Genomic DNA, 15,842 nt, shown 5'->3' with positions numbered 1-15,842 from the left:
CAGTGTAAAAAGGTGTCACTTTTTGGAGTCCAGATCCTGGGTCTGTGGGGAAAAAAAACCAAACAAAAAAGCCCCAAAAAATCACTGTATTGGCAACTTCTTAGGAGAGATGCCAAGGATAGAATGGGATGCAAAGTTAAGGCCAAGGTTTTCAAATAGATAAGGTCAATCTTTAACTTACTGGAAATTCCCATTAGTGTAGATACTAAGTAACCAAAAAGACTAAAAAATGCTGACTTTGGCATAGGTTGTGCTCTCATTGACACTGCAGCCTTATGTGATGTGCAACAAAAGTTATAAGCTGCCTTTCATTCTCAAAAACTGTTCAGGTTGCTCAGTTAGTTCCCCAGTATATACGGCGTTATAAACTGGCTGGAGGTTTAAAAAAAGAGTTCAACGAGGAAGACTGCATAAAATAATCCTTTTGGGTCAGGTGGCTTACCTGCTTTTCTGCCTTTCATTTTAATCCTCCTGACTTTCATCTTTAACTTTTTCTAGTGTAGCAGAAAAAAGTAGTAACTAATTGTTCTGTTCAAGAGAGAAGGCAAAATTTTGTCAATGACTTCTTCAGATCACATGATGTGGAGGTGCAGATCTGATTTGTGTGCTTTTTTCCACTTTTTTGCCCATTGTTACTTGCCAGGTTTCCCTAATTGCATCAGATTTTTCTACTTGTTGACTTTTCAACCCTTACTGTTTTTTATCAGAGTACTCTGCTAACTAAAGATAAACATTCCCTTTTATTCGATCTTTCTTACAGAATTGGATTTAAGTCTGCATTCTCCTTCACTGGCTCAAAAGTGTAGTTTTACTTTTTCACTAGGGAAGCTAACCTGGTCTAATCTGTTCTTTTAAGATATCTGTCGCTTCACTGAGACAGAGATGTGCTCATAACCCTGTAATTGTATAATTTTCTACTCATTCCTAATTTTTCATCAATTATGCAATTGAGGCCCAGCTGCTGAAAGTTGATTCCTCCTTGCATAGACCTATTTTTTTCCTATTTTTGTAGTTTTTTCCTAGTGCAGAGCTTTACACAAGTTTTATGCAGAAAACAGTTCTGTATACTGTGTGGTTAATGTTTCTCCAGTTTTCCTGAAGGAAAGGAAGGTAAGAAATAAAATCTAGCATTTGGTTCTATTGAAAATAGAGCTAGTGCAAAGAGAACAGTGAATTGATGTCTAATTGTGGTGCTGAATTTGTGAACTATAATGCTGTGAATGCTTGTCAAGCCAGAGTTTTCATATTTAAGTTTGCATTAAAATAAAATATAAAAAAAATCAAGCTTTTAAAAATCCTTAAGAGAAAAAAAAAAAAGGTCAGAATATGATGAGTTTGACAGCTCTGTTGTATGTTTTGGAAGAAATATTTTCTTCTATTCTTCCACCACACTAAATGAATCTTCCCTTTTTCTTTTAATTAACTGTCCCTCTGTTTACATGTTATTTCGTAGCTGCCTTCTTCAGACTCTTTTAACTATTCTGTATAGTGGTCCTTTCTGACTTACCTCATATTAAACTGTTAATCATTTTGCAGAACTTTTTCAGTGTCTGTGATCATTGTTCATGCCCTTTTTTACACACCTTAATCCTTTCCTGGAGAAAGGGGGTTTGCCTTATTGGTAGAACTCACTTTTCCTGGGCCACTCAGATAAACCTCAGATCTGAAGATGGATTACTCAGCATGTAATTTTTTTACTGATGGGAATTATCTGGTTTATGCCGATGTTCCACTAGCTGAAAGCATTTTATTATTTTTTTGCCACAGAAGTACCAGTGGGAGTGTTGAGCTCAGGTGGATTAGATGTCGGTGCTGTGCTGTGCTGTTGGGCTCTGTGCCCTAAAAAGAAGCCTGTCAATTTAAACTGTTTGAGTACTGATGACTGAAACACACTATTGCTTCACTGGGAAGTCAGCTCTGATCTCAGTCTTTCTAAAACCAGTGGGCAGAGAACTTCAATGTTAATGTAATGTTACTCTGACACTTCTCATAGCTATGCAGGTTCTTGAGAATTTATTTGCCCTCTATGCCTGACAGCCAAAATAGGCTATCTTTATTGGCAGCTTTTTGTAAGTAACTAAATTAATTTCTTAACAGGTTTACAAGGAATCGTTTGAACAGAGGTTCCTGGAAGAGACAAATTGTTTATATGCTGCAGAAGGCCAAAGATTAATGCAGGAAAGAGAGGTAGGTGCATGCTGTGCAAGATTGCTTTCATATTAGTTTTATCTGCTATGGGATTACATGAGAACTTCTGGTAGTGCCATGATGTATTAATGTTCCATGAAATTTACTGGTACACATTTGTGTGTTTTGATGTGCAGTACTGTATCAAAGGGAAGAGCAGGCTCTAGATTGCCTTGGTGCTTGAAATATGTAATCAAGGGTGGAGAAACATGGTGACGTTTTGTGTAGCTAAAGTCACACTACGAGAAAGTAATATCCACAAAGAGTTTAAAAGTGTGCCAACAGTATTAGTTTGCCCAATAGCTGTGACAGATCTACTGGCATCATTTTACTATGTGATTATGACCTAAGTAAACTGTTTACTTTTGTACTGTTTTGTTGCATTTATTTTGCTGTTCTGTTTCTTTTCCATATTCATTAAATATACTTAATGCACTTTTGTTTTCTGTCCTCTTGAGATAACCACATTTGCAGACTGCCCACTGCAGAGCATGATTTTATCTCTGAAAATGTATGTGTTTCTTGGTGGTCTAAAATATAGAAGACTACCTTTACTAATTCAATTTTAACACTGAGTCACTACAATAATTTCGAAAATGCCTTTTTACATTGCATTGGGGTGAATCCTTGTGTCTAATCCTGCTTCATTCACCTCATTCCCTGGCATTTGACTGGGATTTGAGGTGAAATGTTTCGATATGGATTTTGAGACTAAGAGTCTTACTGCCTTTATATGCCTAGTGGAAAACTGTGGAAAAACCCAAAAGATGTAAGGCCTTAATTTACACAGTATATACATGTATACTTACGTGGTTGGAACTAGATGACCTTAAGGTCCTTTCCAACCCTAACTATTCTATGATTCTATATTTAAATACATGTACTTACACATGTATTTATATGCATATGTACTACTTACACATGTATTTATATGCATATGCACATGCACGTGTATGTGTGTATATGTGTAAACGTATGCATAACTGTTTTGATAATTTGAACCCTGAGTTTCATACCTCTGTAATATGTGATAAATGTGTTAATGCTCCATAGGGTCACAGATACTCTACTGGAGAAACTGCTATTGAAATAATAGAACTGTATGGCTCACACCAACTGAAAATCTGCTCCGTGAGACTTTAAGGGCTAGTTTAGCTCAGAAGGGTTTTGAGAAAAAATTAACTTCCTCTGAAAAATCCTTAGATTTCTTTTTTTCTCTTCCTTCCTGTCAGGTGCAGTTACAATGCTTTTAATAGAAATTAACACTGATCAATAAAAATATAGATTATGTACTGTGTAACAACATTCTGGTAGAATAGTCCTTTCCAATTAGTATTGTCTTTAAATTTGTAGTTTAAAATAATTTTCATGGAACAAGATTATCTGCCTTTCGTACCTTTGTAGTTGAACTTGACATTCTCTTGTCTCTCTAGGTCCCAGAATATCTTCACCATGTTAATAAACGTTTGGAAGAAGAAGGAGACAGAGTAATAACATATTTAGACCACAGCACACAGTGAGTACAAATTTTGTCATTCTCAGCATAAGTCAGCATCCTTCATAAGACAGTGTGACTATCCATTGTTGTAGAGAGACAGAGATTATTTCTCCATTATCTTACAAATATTATCTTGTTGACAACACTTGTGATACAACTTGGGCTTTTTAAGACTTTATTTTAATCAAAACTCATTTCTTCAAAATCAAAATATACTTTGAGTAAGAGGAAGAAATTTGTCCAGAAAGATCTATCAGTTTATATGGAAGTTAACAAAACATTACCTAAAGCCTCAAACTCGCATTATTGAAATAGTGGCTGATTTTAGTCATTCATGTCATTCAATGATACCAAAATTAACTGCAAATCCCCTGAGGGAAAGAAAGACATGTTAGGGGAAAGAAAAAGGAAAAGGTTTAATTATGATGTAGGATAGAGGACGTGAACGTCACTCATGAGCAGTCCAGAATGTGAACTTAAGTGTAGATGATTTTTCGTGTGCCTGCTGCCAATGTATTGTGCATGGTAGCTTTTCCTTTTTTCACTCAAGTGTTGAGTAATACTGTGTGTTTTGCTGGAGTAAGAACGTGCATTCAGAAAGCACTGCAGAATCACTGACACACTATATGTCTCTAAATGATCTGTCCTGCAGTAAGCTTTGAATTTTTATTTTTTTAAAAATAAAGAACGTGATAATAAAGAACATAACATTTTCTTTTATTTTTTAGTTTTCTGGATGATGTATTGGTATTTCATTGGGTCTCAGAAGGATAACTGAATAAAAATTATCTTTTTAACTTGTTAGTTTTCTCAGATGTATTTTCTATATATATTCACACACACATACATTGTATGTCATGGTAGATAGCTGAACTTGAATCCACTTCCTTTAAATGGCAATTGCAGGGTGACTAACTTTTTCTGGCAAAATCACTCACATGAAAATATAAGGAACTATTTCTATAGATAAAGTTACCGTGTGTATGTATGTGTATTTATTTACTGTTTAAGTTAAAAAATAGGTTGATATATTTTTAGTCTAGAAATATATCAAGTCCTTGCTTTGAATCTTGTCCTTAGTTAAAAGCTTAAAAACCTACTTTTAGAAGACTTTGCACTAATTTTCTCTCTCTGCATTAAGAAACAGCAGTTCTTAAAATTAGTGCCCTTGAGTTGTCCTCAGGTCATACTGTCTTTCTGGGTGTGCATGGAAAGAGCAGAAAGGATGTTAAATTCAGTTACTGGGTTTGATCTTGAGGTGGAAGTGATACTTCCAGTACAAAACCATCATGGGACGCATCATTCAAAATACTTCAAACCAGATTTGTGTCACACGTGGAGTGTGTGTTGTTACAGCCCACCAGTACATGGCTTTCTGGACAGCTGACCAGAATAAGCAGGTCTCCTGGTCAGTCTGTAGATGACTGAGGGAGGTGACTTTGAGGCTGTACAGAAGGTATCTTCAGGCTCATTCGTTAGCTAGCAATCAAGGTTAATATTCTGTCTGCTTGTTAGGAAATAGCGCTCTGCCGCTTAGTCTCAAGCAGACGAATTGCCCTTATTTCCCCCATAGGCAGAATAGGTCTTCTCTGGGGCAAAGGATGGTATTTTATATAACCTTGACTCCTCCTGCTCTTGGAGACAAGTCAGCAGTTGTAGGTAGCAGTAGATGGAAATTTCAGGGAATATGGAAGTGACCATAAAAATGGCTGTATGTATTAAGACTAAGGGTCTGTCTGACTGGTATTTTGAGTTTGCTTACAGTCACTGAAAGAGAAAGAACAGAGTAAGTGTATGTGATGCCCTGATACTCTCCTAGTATCTGCCTGGTTTTTTAGCTGAGGGTATTTTCTGAATCTGATGTGGTTTGTCTGGTTGGATCTCTTTCAAATACTTGCACTGTCTCATTGGGATTCACATAAGTTTTTCCCTCTGTGCCAGTCTTTGGCAAAGTGTTCCACTGCTGAGGTAACCACCACAGCATAAATTGCCTCCTTTTGTTTGGGTCTGGCTCCCAGTACCATCACTGATGACCCCAGTTCTTGTATTGGAAGGGAAAACGATCAGTCAGTTTCCTTCCACCTTTTCCCTGCCTGTCAATGTACTGTATCCCTGCTAAGTCATCTCTTTCCCAGAAAGAAAAGTCCTAACACATGCAGTTATTTCTCTTGCAGCTCCTGCTGCATAATGTGATCACCTGTTCCCTTCTGTGAACCGTTACAAATTCTCATTTAAACTTTTGAGATGAAGTGACTAAAACTGCAAATTGTATAGAAGGTCAGGCTTGTCATTGACGGGCTGTTTCAGGAAAGGTGGTGTTTTGGCGAAGGCAGGGACATAAAGTATATGCTGCTCTGTAAAAGGCTCCTGTCAATCATAGCCAAGCACGTTTCTTCTAGAAAATCTAAATTAAGCATCAGAAAACCAGTTCTATAAAACTTAACTCAGACCAAAATGATTGATCTTTCATGGCCATATTGCAGGCAGCAGTAGAAGTTTAAACACTGAAATTAATTAACCCTTTGGGCTACAGGCATTTCTTTCCTCATTTAGGCTAAAAAAGACGTAAAAGAAAACTTGCCGTTACTTTTCAGTCCTGTCGAAAGTGAATGTATCAAATGTTTCATTAATAGTAAAAAGTAGGGAATACTCAAGGACAAATTTAAAACGTTTCGCAAATTTGAGTTTTGTGGTTCTAGCTCAATTTATGCTTATGTAACTGCATAACATAATCAGATGAAAAGTTTGAGTTTTAACATCACCAGCATCTATTGTGTTGGCTTGGAATTCAAACCGTGAAGGGTTTTGGTTTGGTTTGTTATTTGATTTGTTTGTTTGCTGCGTTTTCAAAAAGAGTCAGTTTGACTTTTCTCCAGAAATATTTTTTGTATTGCTTTTTAGTATTTAAGCTTCTCGCTTTTACTGTGCAAGAACTTGCTTTTTAGTATTCAAACCTGAATTTCTTTATTCATTACATGCATAGTTTATTGTTTTCTTTCTTGACTTGCACCCGATGTGACATTTTTGTCTTAATTTGTAGCCTCTGTTTTAAGTATAAAATTGTTGTGTTGTTTTTTTTTTTTTATTATAATGTAAGTTATTCACAAATACTCTGTGACAGGAGGCAACTGTCTTACACTGTAACACTTCTGATGTACTTTTCTTGCCTTATTTAGGAAACCACTGATTGCTTGTGTGGAGAAACAGCTACTAGGAGAACACTTAACAGCTATTTTGCAAAAAGGTATTTTTTTTTTTTAGTTAATGTAATCTCCAGTAAGGAACAGATTCTCATGCTCTGAAATAACTATAAACTCCACAGCTTTTATTTAAGGAGTTGTTTTAGCCATAGGAAAAACTTCCGCAGATACAGAAATCCAACCCTATGACTGTTATACCCACTGTCACAAGGAAATTGTATACATGGAAACAAATATCTAAAATATAACTGCATATTTGTAAAGTTGCTAAACCCCCTATATCTCTTTTGACTTACAGCAATGGGCTTTGGTATTACATCTTTGGAACTGCTTATTTCATAGAATTACAGAAACTTTTAAATGAGAGCTGCAGTTACTATTGCAGCTTCTTTTATGTAATAGTCACACAGCTCAAGTGCAGTAGCTTCACATATTCTCGTGATTGTACAGTTCAGGAATCATGAGTTATTGGAACTGGCAACATTCTGAGGCAATGAACTTTCATATGCCTTTGTCTGTATTTTACCTGGCAAATTCAGATAAAAGCTGCAGTCTTCTTAGGAAGTCCTTATTCAGGCATTACTGTCTTCAAAGCAGCGTATCTTTGTTCCTCTTAACTTTTAATCTCTCCCTTTTCACTGAATTTCACGGTTTGGTCAGTATTCCCTGATCTTTTAATACTGTAAATGATCTGTTTCTTTCCTTGCAGTAGCCATATTTTAGGTTTTAGATCTTCTAGCAAATTGTCCTTACATCTTTGCTTCCTTCACTGCTGCAAAAGAGATGTCTCTAGTAATGTGGTATCTTTGAGCTCCATCACATGCATGTTTGTTCATACTTTCAGGTTGTTATACATACCCCTTTCAATTCTTTATTTGTCCCCTTTAATGATAGACCTATGCTCACAGTTTTCTCCGAAGTACTCTGGGAATAAGTCATTTCACTGTTTTAAATACATTTATACAAATAAGCATGGTCACTCCATCTTAGCTATTATTAAGATTATCATAAAGTGAAGGTAAGAATAATTAAGTTTTTGTTGATATTTGTCAATTTTGCTCTTGAATTCAATATTGTTTTTAAGTAGCTTTTCTGTGGCATTTATTTTATCAGTTGGCTTCACTGAAAGTATGAGATCTTGTTTAACCTAAACTTTTTCTTGGTTTATAATGTATATGTATCATCCATGTAAATATGGAGAGATGTGCACATTTTTCTAGTCACTACATTTTAGGACTGTAGTATGGTTGGATCAGCTTTTGCATTTTATGTCTACACTTAAAAACAAAAAAGCTAACAGGACTTGCATAACGTTCTGCATTTATTTGATCATTGTCACATTGTCCTTTGATTATAACATCCTAGTATTGTGTGCAAGTAGAAGATGATACTGCCCTTTGTAGGTTTTGTTCATTAAGAGAAGGCATGTGATGTAGTCAGTTTAGTACAGGGTAGGGAAAAAACTTACAAATGCAGGGTATGTATAAGAAACATTGCTTTCTTGTATTACTACAACTGCCATTGAATAGATATTAATGTTTTTTTATTGTGAGTATAATATTTTTTTCCAAATATCCACCAAAGCTGTGGTGGAAGTTGTGTGAAGCCTTGTGTCTGAGGACTTTGCTGGGCATCTTTGTCATTTGTCATATGAGTGATATTTTTTTCAATCACACAACTCATATGCCAGAGGAAGAAGGTTTATACTTTATAATCAAGGTTATAATAATGCAGTTAGTATATCAGTGTCTTTAAATAAACAGGAGGTCATGCTTGGAAATGATGGAATGGTCATTTCTCAATTCCCTGTTCAATACCAAAAGAACACCAATCACCTGTATTGAAGACGTTGTAATCTGTTGCTTTACATTTTAAAGTATGCCCATTCTTCTAATACTCAGAAGTTTAGAAAATACCAAAATATCAGGCAAAAGTTTGCCTGGCATCATTCTTGAGCGTTGGTTGCTTTCTGAACATGTAAGAAAGTTAAAATTAACAATGAAATTATTTTTAAGGTGAATGCAGCAGAAAATGGGATGATTCTGAAAATCTTTTGTGACTGAAAATCTTTTGCACACTAATATAATTTAAAATTTGTTGTCCGTGAAGCTAGGGACCACGTTAGGAAAGCTAAGGCCCAGTTAGAATTAAACTTGGCCAGGGATGTTAAGGATAACAGGAAGGGATTCTACAGGTATGTAGCGAATAAAAAACAGACTAGGGACAACATAGGCCCCCTGAGGAAGCTCTCGGGAGAACTGGCTATACAGGATTTGGAGAAGGCTGAGGTTCTGAATGACTTTGCCTCGGTCTTCACTGGCAAAGGCTCTGACTGCACCACCCAAGTCTTGGAAGGCAGACGCAGGGACTGTGAGAATGAAGACCTTGGGCCCACTGTAGGAGAGGATCTGGTTCGAGGACATCTTAAAAACCTGAACATACACAAGTCCATGGGACCTGATGGAATCCATCCACGGGTCCTGAAGGAGCTGGCAAATGAAGTTGCTAAGCCACTGGCCATCGTATTTGAAAAATGTTGGCAGTCAGGTGAAGTTCCTGACGACTGGAAAAAGGGAAATATAACCCCCATTTTCAAGAATGGGAAAGTGGAAGACCCGGGGAATTACAGACCAGTCAGTCTCATCTCTGTGCCTGGCAAAATCTTGGAGCACATTCTCCTGGATGGCATGCTAAGGCACATGAAAAACAACAAGGCGCTTGGTGACAGCCAGCATGGCTTCACTAAGGGGAAATCCTGCCTGACCAATTTGGTGGCCTTCTATGATCGGACTACAGAACTGATGGACAGGGGTAGAGCAGTTGATATCATCTACCTGGACTTGTGCAAAGCAGACAACACTGTCAGACATGACATCCTTGTCTCTAATTTGGAGAGACATCAGTTTGATAGATGAAACACTCGGTGGATAAAGAACTGGCTGGATGGCCGCATGCAAAGAGTTGTGGTCAATGGCTCGATGTCTGGCTGGAGACCGGTAACGAGTGGTGTCCCTCAGGTATCAGTGTTGGGACTGGTCTTGTTCAGCATCTTTGTCAGTGACATGGACAGTGGGATTGAGTGCGCCCTCAGCAAGTTTGCCGATGACAGCAAGCAGTGTGGTCCGGTTGATATGCTGGAGGGAAGGGATGCCATCCAGAGGGACCTCGACACGCTTGTAAGGTGGGCTGCTGCCAACCTCATGAAGTTCAACCACGCCAAGTGCAAGGTCCTACACCTGGGTCGGAGCAATCCCAGGCACAGCTACAGACTGGGCAGAGAAGAGATTCACAGCAGCCCTGCAGAAAAGGACTTGGGTGTGTTGGCTGATGAGAACATGAACATGAGCCGGCTTCAGTGTGCGCTCGCAGCCCAGAAAGCCAACTGTATCCTGGGCTGCATCAAAAGGAGCGGGACCAGCAGATCGAAGGAGGTGATCCTGCCCCTCTACTCTGCTCTTGTGAGACCTCACTTGGAGTATTGTGTGCAGTTCTGGTGTCCTCAACATAAAAAGGACATGGAACTGCTGGAACAAGTCCAGAGGAGGGCCACGAGGGTGATCAGGGGACTGGAGCACCTCCCGTATGAAGATAGGCTGAGAAAGTTGGGGCTGTTCAGCCTGGAGAAGAGAAGGCTGCGTGGAGACCTAATAGCAGCCTTCCAGTACCTGAAGGGGGCCTATGGGGATGCTGGGGATGGACTCTTCATTAGGGACTGTAGTGACAGGACAAGGGGTAACAGGTTAAAACTTAAACAGGGGAAGTTTAGATTGGATATAAGGAAGAAATTCTTTGCTGTGAGGGTGGTGAGACACTGGAATGGGTTGCCCAGGGAGGTTGTGAATGCTCCATCCCTGGCAGTTTTTAAGGCCAGGTTGGACAAAGCCTTGTGTGGCATGCTTTAGTGTGAGGTGTCCCTGCCCATGGCAGGGGGGTTGGAACTAGATGATCTTGAGGTCCTTTCCAACCCTAACTATTCTATGATTCTATGATTCTAATTAATGAAGTATATTTTGTGAAGTAGGACAGTTGTATGGTGTCAGCAACACTGATGATGTGAATTGGCAACCTGTGTAAAATCAAGCTTCCTGGGTTTAAAAAGAACACCATAAATCTTTGATACAACCCTCCCATACTACTAAAGCCTCTGTCAGCAACACCAGACAGTGTAGTTCTGGTTGCATGAGAACTACATTCACCATATTCTCAAATGTAAAAATATGTACACAGTTGTTGCATACTTCACGTTTTGCCTTGAGCTTCTCTTCTCCGTATTTTTAGTGCAAAGCTTAGTCTTATGAAGGGTGATATCATGAAAGGCAAAAGTTGCTTGGGAGGAATTGGGTTACTCCTTTGATGTGAGAGTAGACAATTCATATCCCACTCTCAATCTAAAAACATGGTTCACCGCACTCCACAGAAAAAATCTTGCAAAGTATTTGTCTTTCAGTTTGGCACAGTTTACTTAGCTTATTGTTTTCTGACATTCTTCAGAGGTACTTGATAAGGCTGTACCCTTCAAATCAAGCACTGTTCATGAACATTCTGCAAAAGGCTTAAAGTCAACAACTCTCCTTGTTGGGAGAGTACTGCTGTTTGAAATAGTTTTAAAATACTGTACTGGAAATCATTTCAGCCAGCTTAACCAAGGGGATATGTTAACTCTGAACATTACACTTGCCTTCAGAAATTTAGTCTTAAAAAGTTTGTATTTTTTAAGCACTCTGGAGGGTCTTGTCTTCTGATGTATTTCACAGATTCTTCTGATAAATTACTAACTATTTATACAACTCTTAATCCTAATTTATTTATTGTTTGGTTTTAGGACTTGATAATCTGCTCGATGAAAACAGAATATCAGATTTAACCCAGACATACCAGCTGTTCAGCCGGGTAAAAGGTGGACAGCAGATCCTTTTGCAGCATTGGAGTGAATACATCAAGGTATTTCAAAGATCTTTTACTAATGCCAAAATTTATGCTGTTATCATCTCTCTTCTATCAAAACCAGGAATAATATGTAGGTGTATGCATTAAAATTCTGTTTTAAGCAAATACAGGGAGGGATGCTAATGCTTCCCCCCCAGCAACGGTCACGTGATGAGAAACAGCAACACCTAAGTTTTGGTTTGAAATTTCTACTTGGAAATTGCTTTCCTCACAGGTTTGAAGTTATTCTGGTTTGCTTTGCTTTCCAATAGAGCCAAGTGCACATGTGTTTAGGATATGCTGGACTGTACTATGTGTTGTGTTTTGCTACAAATACACACGACTGTTTACATGTCTGCAAAACCAGTGAAACATCAGAATGTAGCTGTCCTACTGCAGGTTAGCAGTGCTACATGCTGGTGAATGTTTAAGCTATTTGGAACAGAATAATTCCTCTTGAAAATGATCCATCACCAAAGTCCTATTTAGATGCTTTGGGTTTGTTTTGCTAGGCATAATGTGCATATAGTATGCTGTCCCAGAGAGCTTGCACTCTAGTGCTCTTGCAAGATGAAAGCAGAAAAGCTTCAGAGAAGACATTTCACTCTCTCTGGAGTTGGTAATTCCTGGTGTAATGGTTCTCCTTTGCATCTCCTTTGTGTTCATCAACCTTCAGGTCTAAGTGAACATCAATTCATTTCAGAGGTGCCTTTCTGCACACACATGCCTGAAGTTCGGCTTGGCTCACCAGTGTGCAGCCCGTGTGAGTGGGACATAGTTAATTTTCTATGAACCCAGAGGTGCAGTTTGCCTTACAGGCTGTTGTCCAGTGTCCCCATATTCAGCGCATGGATCCATAGGCAGCTGGGCCAATTGAATAGCTTGTTGTGGCTGAGAAGAAACATCTTTCTTCTTCCTTGCTCCCAGATCATGCTCCTGACTTTACCCTTGTGCTGCCTGCCACTCTGCAGACTCTTTTGTGACCTGTTTTAACACCGTACCTGGATGAGGTCAGTTGTAGGGCAAGTTTAGTGAGCTAAAGAAGCTCACAGAAAATTCTATGTGCTGAAAGGGAAAGAAGCAGGAGCTCAGGACAGGCAGGAAAATAAGGGAAGGAGAATCAGAACCTCTTCTTTCACAGCAGCAAGCTCTTAAGTTGGCTTATCATTCCTTATGTCTTGCAGAATCAGACGTATTATGGCTCTGTTTTTAAGAAGGTTTTTTACAGACTCACAAAGCTAGAAACCATTTTCTATAGTGTCAGTAAATCTCCTTCTTTCAAACATTCTGTATGGCAGGCTGCATTAAAGGCTTCAAAAACCTATATCTTGTGAGCCCGTATAAGAAAGTGCACAGAACACATGACAAGTCACTAGGGTGAAGGTCTGTGCTCTACTGTAGTCACCTTTCCATGATTTCAGAGGTATCAGTTAGCTTTCTGCATCTCAGTTTGCTGTTTGCAGAATGGAGAAAATGCCTTAACAGACAGAGACTGTGAGATGTCTAAATGCTGTATTAATGAAGGATATCAGATATGATGGATCTTCAGAGGTCCTGCCAATCCAAACCATTCTGTGATTCTGTGATACACATACTGAATCTAAGGACTCTGGGCAGCCTTGTGTTTGGCTTCACTCTGAATGATACTTGAGAAAGATCTCAGTGAAAGATCACAGTGGATAATTAGATATTGAAGAGGACTTTTTGAGGTTTGGGAAGGATTTCCCCATCTGTCCTTGTTGTTGTGGCGAACATCAGCTGATGAAAACATACCGTGAAATACTGTTTTGCTGTACTGTGCAGATGTTCTTCTTGCTTGCCTTGGAAAACATGATTCTGTCTAGGGCACTGATCAGTGTTGCTAAGCAATTGTAAAATGTCTGCTAGGTTAAAATCCTCCCTTACCGGATATTTTAGTTCATTAGACAAATGGTGCCGTATCTCCAAGATAATAAAAGTAGGAACAAGAAAAGAAGGACAAGCTTGCGACTGCTTCTTGCAAATGGAAAAGTTCTGTTTTATTGGAAGTCGGGGTTTTGTTTTTTTTTTGCTTTCAAGCCTGTGCTGAAAGAGGAATCTCGGAGTGCTGAGCGGCGGTTGAATATTTGCCACCTGTTCCACCAGTATTGCTCTCTAGTGGATTTAAGAAAAATAGCACGTTTTCCACTATATTTAACATTTCTGAGGCAGTTTCCATGTAATATTTGACATGATTCATGTAGTTCTGTATCTAACTGTAGGCTTGCACATCATACAGTCGTGTCTACTGTGTATTTTATTTTATTTTTGTAGCTTTTGTCTGAAGTGTGTATAGCCCTTAAATCAAACGCTGCTGTCTGGGATCCATGAATGTGTGTCCGGGGTTTTATTTTAAATGTCAGTGCATCTCATTTTTCGAAAACTTGAAGTCACATGAGTAGCTCTGTAAAAAAAAAAAAAATGTTCTTTCTAATGATAAATTTTATAAGGGTAAATGTGTCTGTTGGGGGAGACAGGTAGCACTCTAAAGTATTTTATTATCAAAAGTGTTTGTTTTACAGAACTTTGGGACAACAATAGTGGTTAATCCTGAAAAAGACAAGGATATGGTGCAAGAGCTACTAGATTTTAAGGATAAAGTGGACCATATCATAGAAGTGTGCTTTCAGAAAAATGAAAAATTTATAAACTTGATGAAGGAGTCCTTTGAAACATTTATCAACAAGAGACCAAATAAGCCTGCAGAATTGATAGGTACACAAATATTTTTCTGTAAAATATTTCAAAAACCTATAGAAAGCATGATAAGATAATGCTGCTGAGTGTGCTAGTGCCATAGCGATGCAGTGCGCATTCTGTTTTAGGAGCCTCCTTGTTGGGATGAGGCAAAGTTAACCTGGGAGAGCTGTGGGTTTGAAAAGCTTGAGTGTGCTCTTAGGTGTGTGCGTGGTGTCCTGATGGAGCATGCCAACTCCTGCTGTCCCTGCGCTCTGCTTCTTGCACAGTGCCTGGTGCTAACCACTGCTCAGAGAGTGGAATGCTGATGCTACGTGTGGAGTAAATGATTAGGGGGAAGAGTAGCTGTGGCAAAAAAAAACCCAAGGGAACTATTTTTAATTGTGGTAGTAGTGGTTCTTTGGATGCTATGGGACAGGACTAAGTACAGCCCACCTATCTGCCTTGAAGGCTGAAGCTGGGAGAGCAATTTTAAAACCTTCAGATACGAAGAGTTTTAGTAGGAAAAAAGTTACCTTGAAGGGGGAACTATTGTTCATTAAGGGGAAAAATAATAAATTCAACTTAAAAACACTATTGCTGGGTTTATCCCTGATCTGGCAAAAGATGCTCTGACTGTGTTGTCTGCAGCAAAACTGCAGCTGTAGCATTTCACATCAGGAGAGGATCCTGCTGCTTTGTTGGTTCTTTTCCCTCTGTACATTCTTTTGCCTTTATTCAGCTTATTTTGTGTCTTCCTTCTAAAACCAGCTTTATGTAGGACAGATTGCACAACCTAGGGATACAGGTCAAAGCCATAATACAGGCCTCTGTCATTTGTGCATTGTGGTGTTTCAGCTTCTGCAAAGGCTTCCTTCTAACGCAGAAACATAAAGATACTAATGTGGCTTAATAAATAGGTAGCTGAACTCATGGCTTAACCATATTTATGGTGTTCTGAAGCTACTAACTTGAAAGCATTGCTTCAGATTAGATTTTGGTATGCTTCTGCCAAGGAGCATGAGGGACACAGTGAAGGTCTACAAAAAATACAGTCCTCTTTGTGTTGTCTGTTTCTGTTTCTCATAAAATACATTCATATGCATTGTACACTTCCAAAACATTGTCTTTCAACAAGTAATGTGCTTGCTATGACTATAATATAAAATGTGGGAATTTCTAATGCATTACTTTTACTGGTTATACTGTATTCATTTTTTTTTCTTGGACAGTTCCTTTTTGTGATATTTTTCCATTAGGCCAGTATACAGTAGGGCTCTATCATTCCACTGCACAGAGGGATGGGAAAAGGAAAAATAGAACATTTAACACTTATC

General features: G+C 38.6%; 1 protein-coding gene across 1 annotated transcript in view; it reads left to right on the top strand.

Annotated features, from left to right (window-relative positions):
* CUL4A (cullin 4A) overlaps nucleotides 1–15,842 on the top strand; it is a 42,087-nt gene that overhangs the window by 11,647 nt on the left and 14,598 nt on the right. Inside the window, exons 7-11 of the mRNA XM_065677883.1 lie at nucleotides 2,098–2,187; nucleotides 3,621–3,703; nucleotides 6,862–6,929; nucleotides 11,708–11,826; nucleotides 14,352–14,544. Coding sequence (XP_065533955.1) covers nucleotides 2,098–2,187; nucleotides 3,621–3,703; nucleotides 6,862–6,929; nucleotides 11,708–11,826; nucleotides 14,352–14,544 — 553 coding nt within the window. The remainder of the gene's footprint in view (nucleotides 1–2,097; nucleotides 2,188–3,620; nucleotides 3,704–6,861; nucleotides 6,930–11,707; nucleotides 11,827–14,351; nucleotides 14,545–15,842) is intronic.

The sequence above is a fragment of the Lathamus discolor genome, chromosome 4, assembly GCF_037157495.1.
Source record: "Lathamus discolor isolate bLatDis1 chromosome 4, bLatDis1.hap1, whole genome shotgun sequence".
NCBI lineage: Eukaryota > Metazoa > Chordata > Aves > Psittaciformes > Psittacidae > Lathamus > Lathamus discolor.
Note: the sequence above shows the minus strand (reverse complement) of the source record. Positions and strands in the feature narration are given on the sequence as shown.